The sequence below is a fragment of the Linepithema humile genome, chromosome 7, assembly GCF_040581485.1.
Source record: "Linepithema humile isolate Giens D197 chromosome 7, Lhum_UNIL_v1.0, whole genome shotgun sequence".
In the NCBI taxonomy this organism is placed as follows: domain Eukaryota; kingdom Metazoa; phylum Arthropoda; class Insecta; order Hymenoptera; family Formicidae; genus Linepithema; species Linepithema humile.
The window spans coordinates 15,232,050-15,246,372 of record NC_090134.1 but is presented as its reverse complement, the minus strand read 5'-3'; the positions used below and the strand labels follow the sequence as shown (position 1 = coordinate 15,246,372).

General features: G+C 43.0%; 1 protein-coding gene across 15 annotated transcripts in view; it reads right to left on the bottom strand.

Annotated features, from left to right (window-relative positions):
- Window positions 1-14,323, bottom strand: part of kmr (kramer) — a 138,874-nt gene that overhangs the window by 45,082 nt on the left and 79,469 nt on the right. For 14 of the 15 annotated variants that reach the window (XR_010891097.1, XM_067358551.1, XM_067358550.1 and 11 more), the window contains 7 exons: window positions 9,318-9,573; window positions 7,227-7,437; window positions 4,772-5,856; window positions 3,949-4,162; window positions 3,180-3,431; window positions 2,069-2,432; window positions 958-1,252 (listed from right to left, as the gene is read on the bottom strand). Coding sequence is in view for 14 of the 15 variants with exons in the window: in XM_067358551.1 (XP_067214652.1) it covers window positions 958-1,252; window positions 2,069-2,432; window positions 3,180-3,431; window positions 3,949-4,162; window positions 4,772-5,856; window positions 7,227-7,437; window positions 9,318-9,573 (2,677 nt within the window). In the remaining variant the exon portion in view is untranslated. The remainder of the gene's footprint in view (window positions 1-957; window positions 1,253-2,068; window positions 2,433-3,179; window positions 3,432-3,948; window positions 4,163-4,771; window positions 5,857-7,226; window positions 7,438-9,317; window positions 9,574-14,323) is intronic. The other variant, XM_067358546.1, reaches the window with a different exon arrangement.

Below are 14,323 nucleotides of genomic sequence, written 5' to 3'. Positions count from 1 at the left end.
ATCGATGTTGAGTCGATACCGACACATTCGATCGTCTAAGTTAAGTTTTGAGATTGTTAATCGTTCCCAGTCACCAGTCAGACCCAACAACAGCAGATAGAAGGAGCCCCGTGGAGAGACGTTCGCAGATATTCCATGATTTTTCTAATTTCCTCTCGTTTTTCACATCGCATTTCGTCGAATACGTCTACATTTTCCTCGACGATTATATTAGTACAACAAACAAAAATGAAGGAAAAGCAACTCTCGATTTCGAACGGTACACAATATTCGTGAATAATTCAGGCACCTTTCGCATCGATTGCAATATTCGCACACTCGGCCGAACATTTTCGTTAGACTATAATATATCTTTGCGTATATCATTGAAATAGCAAACATGCTAGTGATTTGTTTATTGTAAATAAGAACCGATGTAAAATCGGCTGACACAATGCGTTGAGATATGTCAGTTATACGAGCACCATTCACAAAAATATAAAAACTCTCGACGTGCGTTCTCGTGAAAAAAAATGCCTTTGTTCTCGCGAGCAATATGCACATTTTTTCTTCGTGTTAGCGATTAAATACTTCCGTGTTAGAATTCGTATTAAAACTTTTAGCTTGGGACAACTATCTACTTCTAACTGAATACATAGCAGACACGTTCTCGAGGGACTCGCGGAAATCAAAATATTTGAAGCGAAAAATTGATCAAGTTTTTTTTCGTTGCAAAAGCAGTGCGATCTACTCGCGTGTTTTCGGAGAAACGCTCGTCACTTCTTTCGCGCGATGTTCGCGTAATTCAAACACACACACACACACACACGCCTCGTTTTCAATGTGTTGCCATGCATGCGTTTACATCCGAAAAAAGTTAATTGTCCGCGCGATCTTCAATATTTCGATCGGGTCCCTCGTTTACGCGGAGCGACGAAGCTATCGCTTAAATAATAAGTTCAGGCGAACTGTCCTTACCTTCGTCATCGCTGGAATAGCTGTTGTAGCGTGGCACATTGACGGCGGTCCGACGGCCGTCCGAACTTTTGCTCCTGACATGCGAACGATGCCCGTCTTCCCGCCTACGTGAGTGACGACCCTCCGCGACGGCGGCCTCGTGCGCCGCTAAATCCAGCAGCGCCTGTTGCTTGTAGTAACTCGAAAGATCGTTCTGCGCCCTGCCCCGATTCGCAGAACCGGATGGCTTTCGCGTCAACGGGGACTGCAGCATACGCTGCTTCCATTCTAGTAACCGCTTCATCGACTCTTCGCGCTAAAACACGTGACGATCGTTAACTCGCATGAAAAGAAAAGCCTTTTTTCTATATCGTGGGATTTAATATCCAGAGAAGATCAATTTTTCGACCGACCTTAGCGATAAATAATTTTGAAAATATTAAATACAAGGAAATGTAAAAGATTTATATATATAATTGTATTAATGCAATAATAGCGATGACGATCGAGTGAACGATGGTGAAAGCAAAGACACGGGAAAGCCAAGATGACGTAAGGTAAATGTAGCTATGCAACACAGCATGATTCACACTCGTCCACCGATGTTACCGACGCGATGGGTCTTGTACGAGGTGATACGAGCAATGCTGATGACCTGACGAGCTACCGATTCAAAGAAAAGATATTTCGTGACTCATCTCAGACCTTCCGGGATACAAACGAAGCAGAGGAATTCGAAGCATTTAATGAAAATGTTGTGACAACATATTTTTACGTTAGAAAACTCTAACGTTATTAATTTGCACAAATGGGAAAATAAATTTACCCGTCCAATTCGCAATTTGTAGGATAAATTTTATGTATTTCGCTATAAGATCAATCTAAGAAGTCAATTTCATTATTTTATTTCTTTACTCAATTCCTTAATTAGTTATAAAACATATATTTACTAATTTGATTTTATTACAAAGCAAGTTTCTTTGAAATATAAAGAAAGATTGAGGTTTTTAGATAAATCATAAAAATTAAAGACTGAGAAGCGTAATTCAACATATTAATGACAGGACGAAAATTATACAATAACGCTTTGAAAAAAAAAAATTTTCTGAGAATGGCAAATTTTAAATCTTACCTGCTGAATCTTGCGTTCGCCATCCCGCGAATCTTGCTCGGAGGATCTCTCGGCGTAGTCGTCGTCATCAGGATCAAGGGCGGCAGGATGTCGCGTCCTCGGCAGCCGCGCCGACGCCGATCTGTAGAACTGTTGCTGCTCGCTCCATCGCCTGCCGCTGCCACCTGCGTGGCCAACGTGACACGTCTGAGCGATGTGAGTCCCATGAGTACCGTGACCTCCCGTTCGTCCCCACCCGTCGTATTCGCTGCGCGGCACTCTTCGAGGGATCGTGTTGTCTTCGTGCGTCAGCGACTCGCGGCCGTTTACCTCGCAGCTCTTCTCGCGCAGCGATCTTCGGAGTTTCGGATCGGCGCCCATAATCCTAACAGAAGGACCATTCGATGTTAAATACGCTTTTTCCCCACGATATATTATCCATGTAATATTCATGATTCAGTACGGGAAGAAAGGGTGGAGAGGATTGTTCATTTTTACTTTATTTCAACCGGATGTGAGTTTTTTACGTATTTATAAATTGGAAAAAGCTATTTTATAACTTTAAAACGCTTACTGTAATATTCTAGCGCTCTGTTTTATAATTGAAAAGAGTTTATAACATAAAACAACCCTTATCAAAAATTGAAGAAATTGAAACAACAGCGTATTTTAGTAGTCACAGGTGGAGCTTACAGCGTGATTGCGTCAATTCTCATAAAAACAACTGTCTTGATTTATATTGCTAGGAAGTTTGGGTGATTCTATTGAAAACTCAAGGATGACGGAGAGAGAGAGAGAGAGAGAGAATATATTTTTCTTCTGCCGAAAAAATGAAAACATTGACAGGGGTTTGTTTTTGTCACGAACTCTTCAACTTCTTCAGAGAATCAAAATTAGTATAAAGTAATGAAGTACAAGTTTCTACAAATTTATTAACAAATTTAGCGTCTTACAATTAGTATGCGCTTCGATTTCTAAGATGCGTCCAGGCGACAATAATATGTTTTGATAAGCGCGGACGATAATCGTAACTTAAGCGGCATTTTGAAACTATTCGAGTCGACAGAATTTTAAAACGGGCTTTCCGTGATTACGGCTTAATTATTTATTCGGACAGTGTACTGTGACTCACTCGGAATGTCTCTGCGTCAGCGACTGAGCGGGCATAGTGTGTTGCTGATGAACGTGATCCCGCTGCGTGCGTCGCAAAGCGGGACAAGAGGAATCCGGCAAAGTGGATATTCTACTTTCGTCGGCTTTATCACGGACACCCGGCAGTTTCTGCTGCATCGTGACGCGCGAGAGGGACTGATTCCTCTGTTGCTGATAATGCTGCGGCGTCTGATGTAAATACACCGCGGACTGCCGCATCTGCGCTGCGTATCTAAGCACGAATACAGGCAGAGCGTAAAAAAAATGACTGTCTTCGATTTTTTCTCTCTTCATGTTTGTATGAAATTTGGGAAGTGTATAAGTCATTTGGAAAATTCTCAGAATGAAGCACGAGCGGCATCGATAGAGATATTAGAAAATCATTGATTAAAAGTTTCCGAAACCGTTAAAGCCGCAGCGAACTCAGACGAAACGTGCATTTTATACCTCAGCTTGCGAATTGTGTACAAAAAAAAAAAAAAAAAAAAGAATAAAAAAGTTCTTTTCTAAAAAAAGATTTTCATTAAATGAAGAAATGAAGGAAACAGTTTACAAATATTTTGCAAGCTTGAATCGAAGTTTCGTAACGATGTAATGACTTTAGAGTGTCGTGATTCGAGCGCATTGATGTTAGAGAAATTACATTGAAAAGTAAAATTATTTAAAGAGCGAGAGAGAGAGAGAGATAAATTCTTTTTTTTCATTCTGAAAACTTTTCAAATGACCCACGTAAATTTATGCGCACGTACCTTTCTTCGGAGTAAAAGTAACCGTCATTAGTCGTGTCTGACGGGTTTACTATGTCTAAGCTGGATTTAGGCCTCTGTGGGTGTCTTTGCTGATCCGGGGGTCTTTCACATTGTGCGGGTTGCTGCTGAGGTCGCCTCGCTGCCTCGTATTCGAGAAAGTCCGCGCTGTGCGGTCGCGGCGGTGGTTGCGTTCTGGCTTGCCTTACCATCGGGACTGAAGAAAGCAAATTGTAACGCCCTTTTTGTATTACCGCGTCGAGCTCTCGACTAGATTACAACGTTACCCGACGCTCTTTGTAACACGAGGAAAAAGGAGAGATTGAATTTTATCGTGAGAACAGCGGCGCGCAAAAGGGAAGATCTAGGTCGCGCCTTATTATCGTTGCAATTATTATCATAACGCGATGGTGTAAAATCAGTATTTATCTCCAAAACAATTTCTTATCGATTTCAAACTGCAGCTTACGGATCGAGAGTGTCCTCGCTTAATTAAGATTATTTTCATAATGAAAAAGATGCGACCAACCTTTCGCAGTTTCGCGATAAATAAGCGGCGACTTTGAGGATCTAAAAATGATGGATGTCAAAGTGACGCCATAAAGCGCTGGAAGCCGTTAATAACAGCGCAATATTTTTTCAGTAAAACCCACACTTATGCGACAACACGTGTCGACAGTGTTCGATAAGAAAGTTCGCTTCGAACATTCATACATTCGCGCAAAATATTTTCGTCTTCGCTCTCGGGAAACTACCGACACTCGCCGATACTAATTACTCGCTCCTTTGCGCAGAAGAAGAGAAGGAAGGTGCACAAAAGACTTACTATTGAGCGGCGTGACGGGGGAGTGCAGTTGCTGGAGATGCTGCTGCTGCTGCTGCGTGTAGACGGGGATGGGAATGGGCGCCGGCGAGGCGCCCTTCGTGTAGCCCACCGGCCCCGCCGGCCTCTGGTAGAGCTGAGGGGTGCCGTACACCTCCTCGTAATCGCCGTTGCCTCTGCCGCTGATGCGCGGCTTCGCGCTGCGACCGTACGTGTCCGGAGTCCTCCTCTCCGTCTGCTGAACGGCCTGACCGTAGCCGTAGTTCAAGCCCGACTTGTCAGTCCGCAGACTCTGCTGCGACGGCTGACCGATCCGCGCGCCGTAGATCGTGTTGCTCCGCTCGTAGTCCGACATCGGGCTCTTGCTCGTCACCGTGACGTCCGGCGAGACCGGGCTCTTGCGGTAGTCCGGATCCGGCGACGGGGTCGAGTACTCGTTCGAGCCGTCCGTCAGCCTTCTGGGCTTCGGCGGCGCGTTCGCGTAGATCGGCTGCCCGAACTTTCGCGACATCGGCTGCGCCGTCTGAACTACCACGCCGGTGCCTGGATGCGGGAGCTGCTGCTGCTGCTGCTGCGGCGATTGCTGGAGCATGTGCTTGTGCGGATGCGTCGGGAACGCGTTCTGATGCGACGCGGCCGTGAGATGTTGGTGAAGCAGCGCCTGGTGCTGGTGCGAGTGGCCCGGCTGCAGCTGCTGCGACGGCAGCAAGTGTCCGTACTGTTGCTGCTGCTGCTGCTGCTGCTGCGGCTGCGAGGTGCCGGGCTGGCCGTACTGCGACGGCTGCTGCACCCAGCCGTTCATCATCGGATGACCCGAGTCGCTCCCGTGATTGTTGTTGGCCGAGTTGCCGTTGCTGTTGCTGCCGCTGAGATTCGGGAAGGAGGCAGTGTTCGCGCTGTTCGGGCTCGAATTGTTGTTCGAGGCGTGGCTGGGATCGTCGCGCGACTGGAAGCCGTGGAAGCCGGAGTCGCTGTCGTCGGCGCTCTGATTCAGGATCGACGAGATCGACGAGACGCTGGGTCGCGCGCTCCGCTCGCCGTCCTGCTGCCCGGCTATCTCTATCACCATCGCGGCCTCGCCCGCGCCACTGGGAAAACGTAAAAAAGTCCAGGGGCGAAATATTATTTAGCCCGCGTTGAAGTCCTTCGTCGCGCCGCGGCGGAGTTTCGATCGACGGAATTATCAGTGATTAAATCCGGCTCGTAGTTCGACATCGAAATCAAATATATGAACAAGGAAGTTTAATTTTTTTCCCACGCTCCCCTCTCCGCATTCGAATTAGGACTCATCGGCGCGGATGGCGCCGACTCGAACGGTCCGCAAAATTCCACGTCTTGCCGAACGCGGAGGGACTAATTCCCGCCATTGTTCCGATTGCTCCGACGCGCATACTAAAAACCTGCGTTTTCGCTACTTTTCGGTCGTGCAAATTGAATTTCAGCCGGAAAATGGACAACGACCGAGCTCACGAAACAGGCGTTCATTGTCCGCCGCTGCGCCGGCGTGTCGCTGACGACGTGCTAATGGACAACGGGCCGGTCCGTCCACGGTGTTTCACGGGGCGAATAACTCTCGAGGAACTAACTAACTAACGAGTTGGTTAGTTACACCGCGATAACGCGCAAGCGACAGATGCGCGCAGCTCCATCGCGATATTTTCGCGTACAAATAAACGTCGATGGCTGCTGCCGTTCCCAATTTCCTTTATGGCATCTCAAAGAGCTATCTCGACGCCACTCTGTCGCAACGTAATTTCGGGATCCTCGCCCGGATGCCATTTCTGATCAAGTTTAATGCCTAATATGTCGTCTTGCGAGATTACATCTTTTAGCCGTGACATTAAGAAGCTATTGCATTTTCGGCCAAGATAAGAGATAGACGATTTTCATCAAGGATGGATCGCGAAAGATTTCCAGTGCGCGTCTACAACGGGCACTGCGAAATTTTCATAATGTTAAAGCGTATTAGAATTCCTGAATTTTCGAAAATCGTTATATGAGAGAAAATAATCGAATGTAAACAAGAATCAAGATTTAATACGTCTGTTTGGAATTTCGAAAAGCAATTGGGCGTGATAACGTAAAGCGAGAGGCAAACGAAAAATTATCGCAAATGGACGCAGCGGATGAAGAATTAAAGTGTTCACGCGAGCCGATGTGGCAGCGAGAACGTTTAACGCGAAAATAACGAAAATAAATGATCCTATATCAATCTCATCGCTACGTGTCGCATTCGTTAATTTATTCAACTCATACGCTGATAAATGTCAAAATGTTCATTTTGCAAACGAATTATTATTAAACATCGAAAGATGTATGTTTCTCGCTTGTTAAAATAATAACTTCTAAATTTTGCATCTAGTAAAATTGTTAATTTTGTGCATAACATTATAATATAATTGCCGCGTTTCGCGTAAATTTTTCCGTATAATTAAAGAAGTGTTTGCAGAGGACTTACGGGTTGGGATCTTGCAAAAGCGTGGCCAAAGTCAGAGCATTCATCCACTGGTTCATACTCTCGCGACTGTCAGCCGCGAAGTGGTAAGTCCTCATGTTCGCGTGTTCGGCCTTGAAGGCGAACTTCCTGTTGACTTTGTCCTCGGGTTTGCAGACGGTAACTCTGTACGAGGGTAGTAATATAGAACCTAGCAGTTTCTCCTCTTCCGGACCTGAAAATTAGTAAATTACATCGCCTTTGAAGGCTACCGCGAAAGGAGCTTTATTCTTAAAATTAGGATCGGTCGATAATGTCAATTTTTCACACAGAAGCTCGTAAATTTCTGTCACAATACTTCGATGTGTTTGAATTTTTGATCGCAAGATGGACACGATTCATTTGTCTTTTATAATGAATAAAATCCCAAATGTACGATATATCTCGTTCGTATAATGGATCAAGCGCAAAAAATATTCGCAGCGACATCCTGTTTTCAATCCTGATGAGTATTAAATATATTATTTGATGATACGAACGCAATACTCTCTTTCTGACTTTCAAAATATTTTTCCTCTATTTCTAGCGATATGGTCGATGTATGACACACGTGCATCAGAGAACATTTGTTTCAAATATTTGCGAGAATAAATATATTTACAATTTATTATTACGATAATAATTATAATTGTAATAACATTGATTTTAAAAGATAAAAAGTTGCTTTCACAGTCAAAATACGGAATTTGAATGCACGTACACGGCGTGTATATATATATGTATATATATATATATATAACCACGAAATCTCGACGAGCAAATTGAATTTCTCTACGTTGCGTTTCGGACAAGCTGAAATTTCAGTCTAAATGAATTCCTAGCGGCGAACGATCCGACAAACGCTAGATGAACGTATCAACGTGATAAACGAATGCTTTACCAATCATAGATCGGAATCTCAATTAACTCAGCCATGTTCTTTTATCGTATTTTAATAGCCAGGGGAGCGCAAATTATTTCCCTGTCAAAACTTTAATCATTTAGATAAGCAAAACTGAAATTGTGGCAAACTCAATTATGATTGTAAGGCGATCAAAGTGCGCTTTCGCGCGAGAAATTAATAACTGTTCGCTAACGTATTTTTTCCCGCTCAAAGCGGAATCGCCAATCTTCAGCGTCTTCTCAACGTGTTAAACAGACTCTCTATTTACGAGCGCTCGGGTTGATAGGGAGAAGAGTTTGTTGCGCCGAGTATTAGTTCCGGTGCTTTTGCGGGCAAGAGTATACGAAGAGGCCCGGCGAGCCGTTAATTAGGGGGTGGTATCCGTCGAATTTAATTTAACTAAAGTTCCGCCAGTGTAAACGACGCATCGAACCGCTAGCGAACTTGCAGCGGGAACTTCCTTCTTGTCGGATGACGTCGCAAGACAAACTGGGATAATGGCGGACGGCGTGTGTACCTTTAACGAAGCACATCTCTCGCGCGTCTCTGACCGCGCGATGCTGCAACCGTGGTGTTCGGTGCACGTATTGAATCAAAGAGCCGGGTGTAATTAGCACTCGCAGTCGGGTCGTATTAGGAGAGCAACGGCAACCAAGACGGCCGGAAATTGGTCGTCCGCGCGACTCCGCAACGAGCAAGATGTAAAACGGAGACTTGGCCGCGCGCCAATAATGCGCTCGCGCAGCTTCGCTTCGCGAACGCGCGAAAATAAAAAGCACTAAACGGAAGCAGACTGTAATCTCTAATCGATCTGAAACACTACGAGTTTCAATTTCAGAAATGTTTATACATTCAAGATGAATGTCCGTGTTGCTACGCCCGTTTTTCGCGACACGATCGATGGGCGCCTGCAACGATTAGTTTTAATTTCCGTCGAATTGGTTACTAATTGACGCTCCTCGGATAATTGTTAACGATCACGCCGGTTCACAATGTTGATTGTTAATTGCGCGGCGAATAAATGGTTCAGTCGTCGGATCTGAATACCAAACAAGCTACTCGATTCGGAATAACAATGCTTATTATAATTATACATGACATTACGCTGAATGGTATAAAGTATCGAAGATACAAAACAAAAATACGTGAATGGCGCGTCGCGCACGACTTACCTTTGTAATAAAAGAGGCAGTACTCGGAGAGAACGAACCATCGTTTCTTCCAGAGCATCAGACCTTCCGAGCCCTGTTTATGCAGCCAACCCTGAAGTGCGACGGGAGCGGAGACGGGCCTCTTCGCGGCGGGCGAACGTAGCCCTCCTTGAGGGCCGCTCCGTCTGCGCACCCCCGACACTGAAGCCGCCACCCCCGAGCCATCGTGTTTGCTGCGCACCTGGACAGGTACGGCTGGCGGCGTGGACTGGACAATCTTCAACGAGAAATCTTCCATCAGAACACTCAGAATCTGACGGCCACGGTTCCGTCAACACCGATTAAGCTCAATTTGAATTTTTAATTCAATACAGAATTCTGTGTTTACAAAGTACCAGAAAATCAAGATTAATGATTTATTCTACTTTAATTCCGGGGAAATTTTATTAATAGATCGTGAAAACAACAAGCTAATAATTCTATTAAAGAATTATTACTAGGGCGCGGATGTTCGTGCACGATCCCGTGTTGCGCGCAGAGAACCGCTGCGTGCGAGTGAGTCGAGTATACACATTATACACGATAGATATATTGAATTCAGATGAATTGACAATCGGGTTTTCTCGAGAAATGCTACCTCAGCGAGCACTCGACTCACTCGCACGCAGCGGTTCTCTGCGCGCGACACGGGATCGTGCACGAACATCCGCGCCCTAATTATTACAAACGTTTCGGCCTAAGATGTGGCCATCTTCAGTGTAAAATTGACATAAATGACGTAGTCGTAAGTAGAGAAACGTTGATAAGATAGTTAAGCTAGAAACACTCTCGAACAATGGTTAAACATCCTCTGGTAATACGGTTTGTACATTTTTGTTGCTAGTCCTATTAAAAGTGTGTGAAGCCACCCGAGTCGAAATTTAGCGTCTCTTTTAATGCTCATACAGCCTATATGAACCTATTTTTACGGAATTAGAACCTAGAACTCCTCTTTTAAAACTTGAACTCCTCTTTTAAAACTTGAACTCCTATAATTTGACGTTGACATACTACTTTAAACCTATAGAACCTCACAAAATAGATTGTATTACTGCGAGAACTCCTCCATTAAACCTCGCACTTTTATCTAGTATATATATATACTAGATAAATTCGACCTATAAAAGTTATTATAATGTTTAATCATAAAGGAAAATATTTGATTCGTTGCATTTCCAACTTTCATTAATATTGATACCTTTCCGTTTTCTTCTTCAAAATAGTGATATGATATCTGAAAAAAATTCAACGCAAAAAAATTTTTTTAAATTAATTTTTTTATTAAATGTTAACTATTTTAGATGTACTCGTTAAAATTCAAATAAAAATGAAAAGCTATACGAGCAATATGCATAATGTGGTTGTATTTTGATTATTGCTTTATTAAGTGATACAATATTATCAAACGTTTCAGTCTTAATTTGGACCTTTTTCTGTATAAGTATTTCTGTCTGAACTTGTTTTAACGCATGTTAACTATACTTAATAATATACTCTTAACTATATGTATTACATATACTTAATAAATAACATTTAATTCAATAAATATTATGTAATATTTTTAATATCTTATTTTATATTTAATATCTTAATTTAATATTTTTAATATAATCACAAAGGTATATGGATTTTCAGCACTAGTTTTATGATATTATCAAGAAATTCTAATGATTGCAAAAATTTTCACAATAATAAAGAAAATTACTAACTATATAATTTTAATTGATGATAATTTTAATAGCATACAATTTTTAAAAATATCAGAAATCAATACTCAATAGTTGAATTTTGATATTATATTTTGATATTATCAAGAAATTTTTAATAATTACAAATTTTCAAAAGATAATAAAATTCAACTAAATGGTATTGATTGATGATATTTTTAAATTGTATGCTATTAAAAATTATCGTTAATCAAAATTATAGTTAGTATTTTTCTTTATTGTGAACATTTGCAATCATTAGAATTTCTTGATAATATCATAAAAGTAGTGCTGGCAAAAAGGAATCTATATATTTTCAGGGTCTAAAGCGGGTCAACGGAGGGTTTTAACTAAACCCTACTTTGAAGCTTTAGCAGGAAAAAAGGAAATTTCGGACATATTGTAGCGCCAAAGTAGGTGCTATTATATACATACGATACAATGCATAACATCTACTTTGACTCTCTTATGCCTACCTCAAAATAAAGGATTAAGGTTCAATATAGGTGCTAAATTTCAACTCGGGCAAGGATCATCTTAAACGGTCCGTCAGAAATGTGTATCAAAAAATTAAAAATGACACATGTGTCAACGGCAGTGAGTGGGACTCGACTGACTCGATTATTTGTATTTTTATTAATAGAATTTTGTTACGAAGATGTTTGATGTAAAAACTAGAGAAAGAAAGAGAATTGTGAACAGAAATAACACCTGGTCAAAGCTTCATTAAAAGAGTGACTATAATTCTCAGATACTTGGTATTAATATATACCATATATATGACATGAAATGCGCAGAAATAATTTACGAAATATACGTTCGGTTAGTATGACGTGTAATAATAAATAAACGCTACTGAATATTTTATTACGGGCTTTCAAATGCGGGGACGGATGAGAGATGGTCGAGATTTACAAAACAGACGCACGTCATGTCGTGTGACATTTAAAAAGAAATATCAAACAGCTTCGAATATCTTCTAATTCCGAGAACGACAGTAATGTGATTCCGTGGAAGAAGGACGGAAAGCTAGAAGCGATAAATCTTATCAAATTTGGAGTCGTCCTTACGCCGTGGTCAGCACATGGCCGAGATCTCGATATCTTTTATCCGATGCCTTCCTGAATGCGGTTGATCAAAATCCGCTTTTCCGCTTTGCCGACGCGTCACGTTATCGCGAAAACTCCCGTCGGCCGACAAAAATCTCGCCGTGCTGCTCGGAACGTCTATCCGATAATGAAAAACCATAGAAATGAAAAAGAACATAAGAAAAAAAAAAAAAAAAAAAACCGCCGACGATAGCCATTCGAATGTGAAATTCGTCCGATCCATCGATTTTTTTTCCTCGTTACGTCACGCGAGAGAAAAGAAAAACAAGGGCTGACATTTGACGAGCGGAAAAAGTTGTTAAATAACTAATTATGCGATGGACAGCGGGAATACATTTTCGATGAAGAGCACGTGCTCCTGCAAAGTTCAGTCGGATTTAATCCCTGAAATAGACCTGTGTATTATGCAGCCCAATATCGATTTCGCGCTCCGCCTTCCCGTCCGATTTAAAAATACACGCGCAAAAAAATAGCCATATATCGGCCCGGACACAAAAGATTGGGGAAGATCGCGCAGGAGCGCCCGAAACTCTTCGTTCCTGACACGTGGAAATGAATAATTTACCGCCCATTCTATCTCGCCCGACTTCGGAGCGGAGAGGAGCTCCAGCAGCCAGCTTTCTCTTCCCGCCGCGACTTTCCGCGATATTTCGGCTCCGAATGCAACCGACGACGAAAAATAGTTTACACGCGCAGCGCTCGCGAGTTCGCTTCGTGAAATATTGCGGCGGGGGCAGGGCGGGACATCGTTCCGCGCGGAGGGCATTAATATTAACATTGTTCGGAAAGTGTTTTGTAACGCCGAGCGAATCAATATGTCAATTCCTATCAAATGTTTTCCGCAAAATTCTTTCTCGCGTTGTAAAATCTATGAATAATAAAATGAGACAATTAGTATCGCCGAATCCGACGAATGAATTTGCCGGGAGAGCTCGGCGTGCCAGAAAATCTATCTTGAAAGCACCGCGCGAACTCTTTCGGAAAACATATATCGCGCTTTTTAATGTGTGTCGACTGGCAGATCTTACTTCCTGCAGAGACTAACGTTCGTTAACATAAAACTAGTACGTTTTATCTATGTGAGAGAGAGAGAGAGAGAGAGAGAGAGAGATTCCGACAATTGCACCGGAAATACTCCGTTTTCTTAATACTGCTCTCAGTTTTTCGGCACTCCGCGAGATGCCGATAAGATCCGTATTTTTCAAGGGATACAAAGTGCCGCGAGTGTCTTTGGGAAACTCGCAAGTTGCAACTCACGTACAGCGCGCGAATAAATAGTGTTCGGAGTGCTTCTAAATTACGAATGCTAAGAACTACATATGAGCCTTTCAACTGCAGCAAATAAAAAGCAGAGAATTTACAAAAAGCGTGGTAGATTCGGTTTTGGCTTTCAGGAGGCTCGTATATAGCAGTCGAAGCGAAATATTATCAATCGTCTCAAACGTTAGAAAAACATTACGCAGAAAATGCGTCGGGAGTGCATCAGCAGCGCGCTCGTCTGTGCGTCTGCGTCGTGAGATTTTCTACGCGAGCTTTCGTCGCGCTACGAAAAAGCCGGACATGGAAGAGGAGTTGCCTGAATAATCCGTTAAATTACACCGCGCTCGCTGCGCGGTTCTCGACGACGGAAACGAAAACGCGCTTGCCCGACCGAAGAAGACGTAACTCCGCAGGGTTCGCTGATCCTAAGGAAAACTTCGTTTCGCGGGACGACGAAACTCCTCCTGGCGAAACTTTTGTCTTCCCTCTCTTCCTTTTTCTCTCTCTTTGTCCACTCTTTCTCACGCGTGACGTCGGATTGAATCACAACCGATTCGCATCGCTCGTGCCATTAGTCCCGATGAGATAATCGTCACACAGCGCTAATTCGAGCGATGCCTCTAATTGGATGGGCAGCGCAGATAGTTTCGCCATTCTCGCTCGCACAAAAGCCCCGCGGTCCGCATACAACTCATTAAACATTGCGGTTCCGAACAGTAGGTAATAATCGATCGCGAGAATGGTCATTATTTGCGATTCGTGCGCCGCGGCAGTTCCCTGCGACGCGACTCGGTTAATTTTAGCTTCCTCCCTTTATAAGATGAATTCTATCGCCGTATCTTCGGGAAATATGTAATTTCGGAAATTGTGCGCAAAATGTGCAAACACTGATAACGCACTTGTGAGCAGTTTT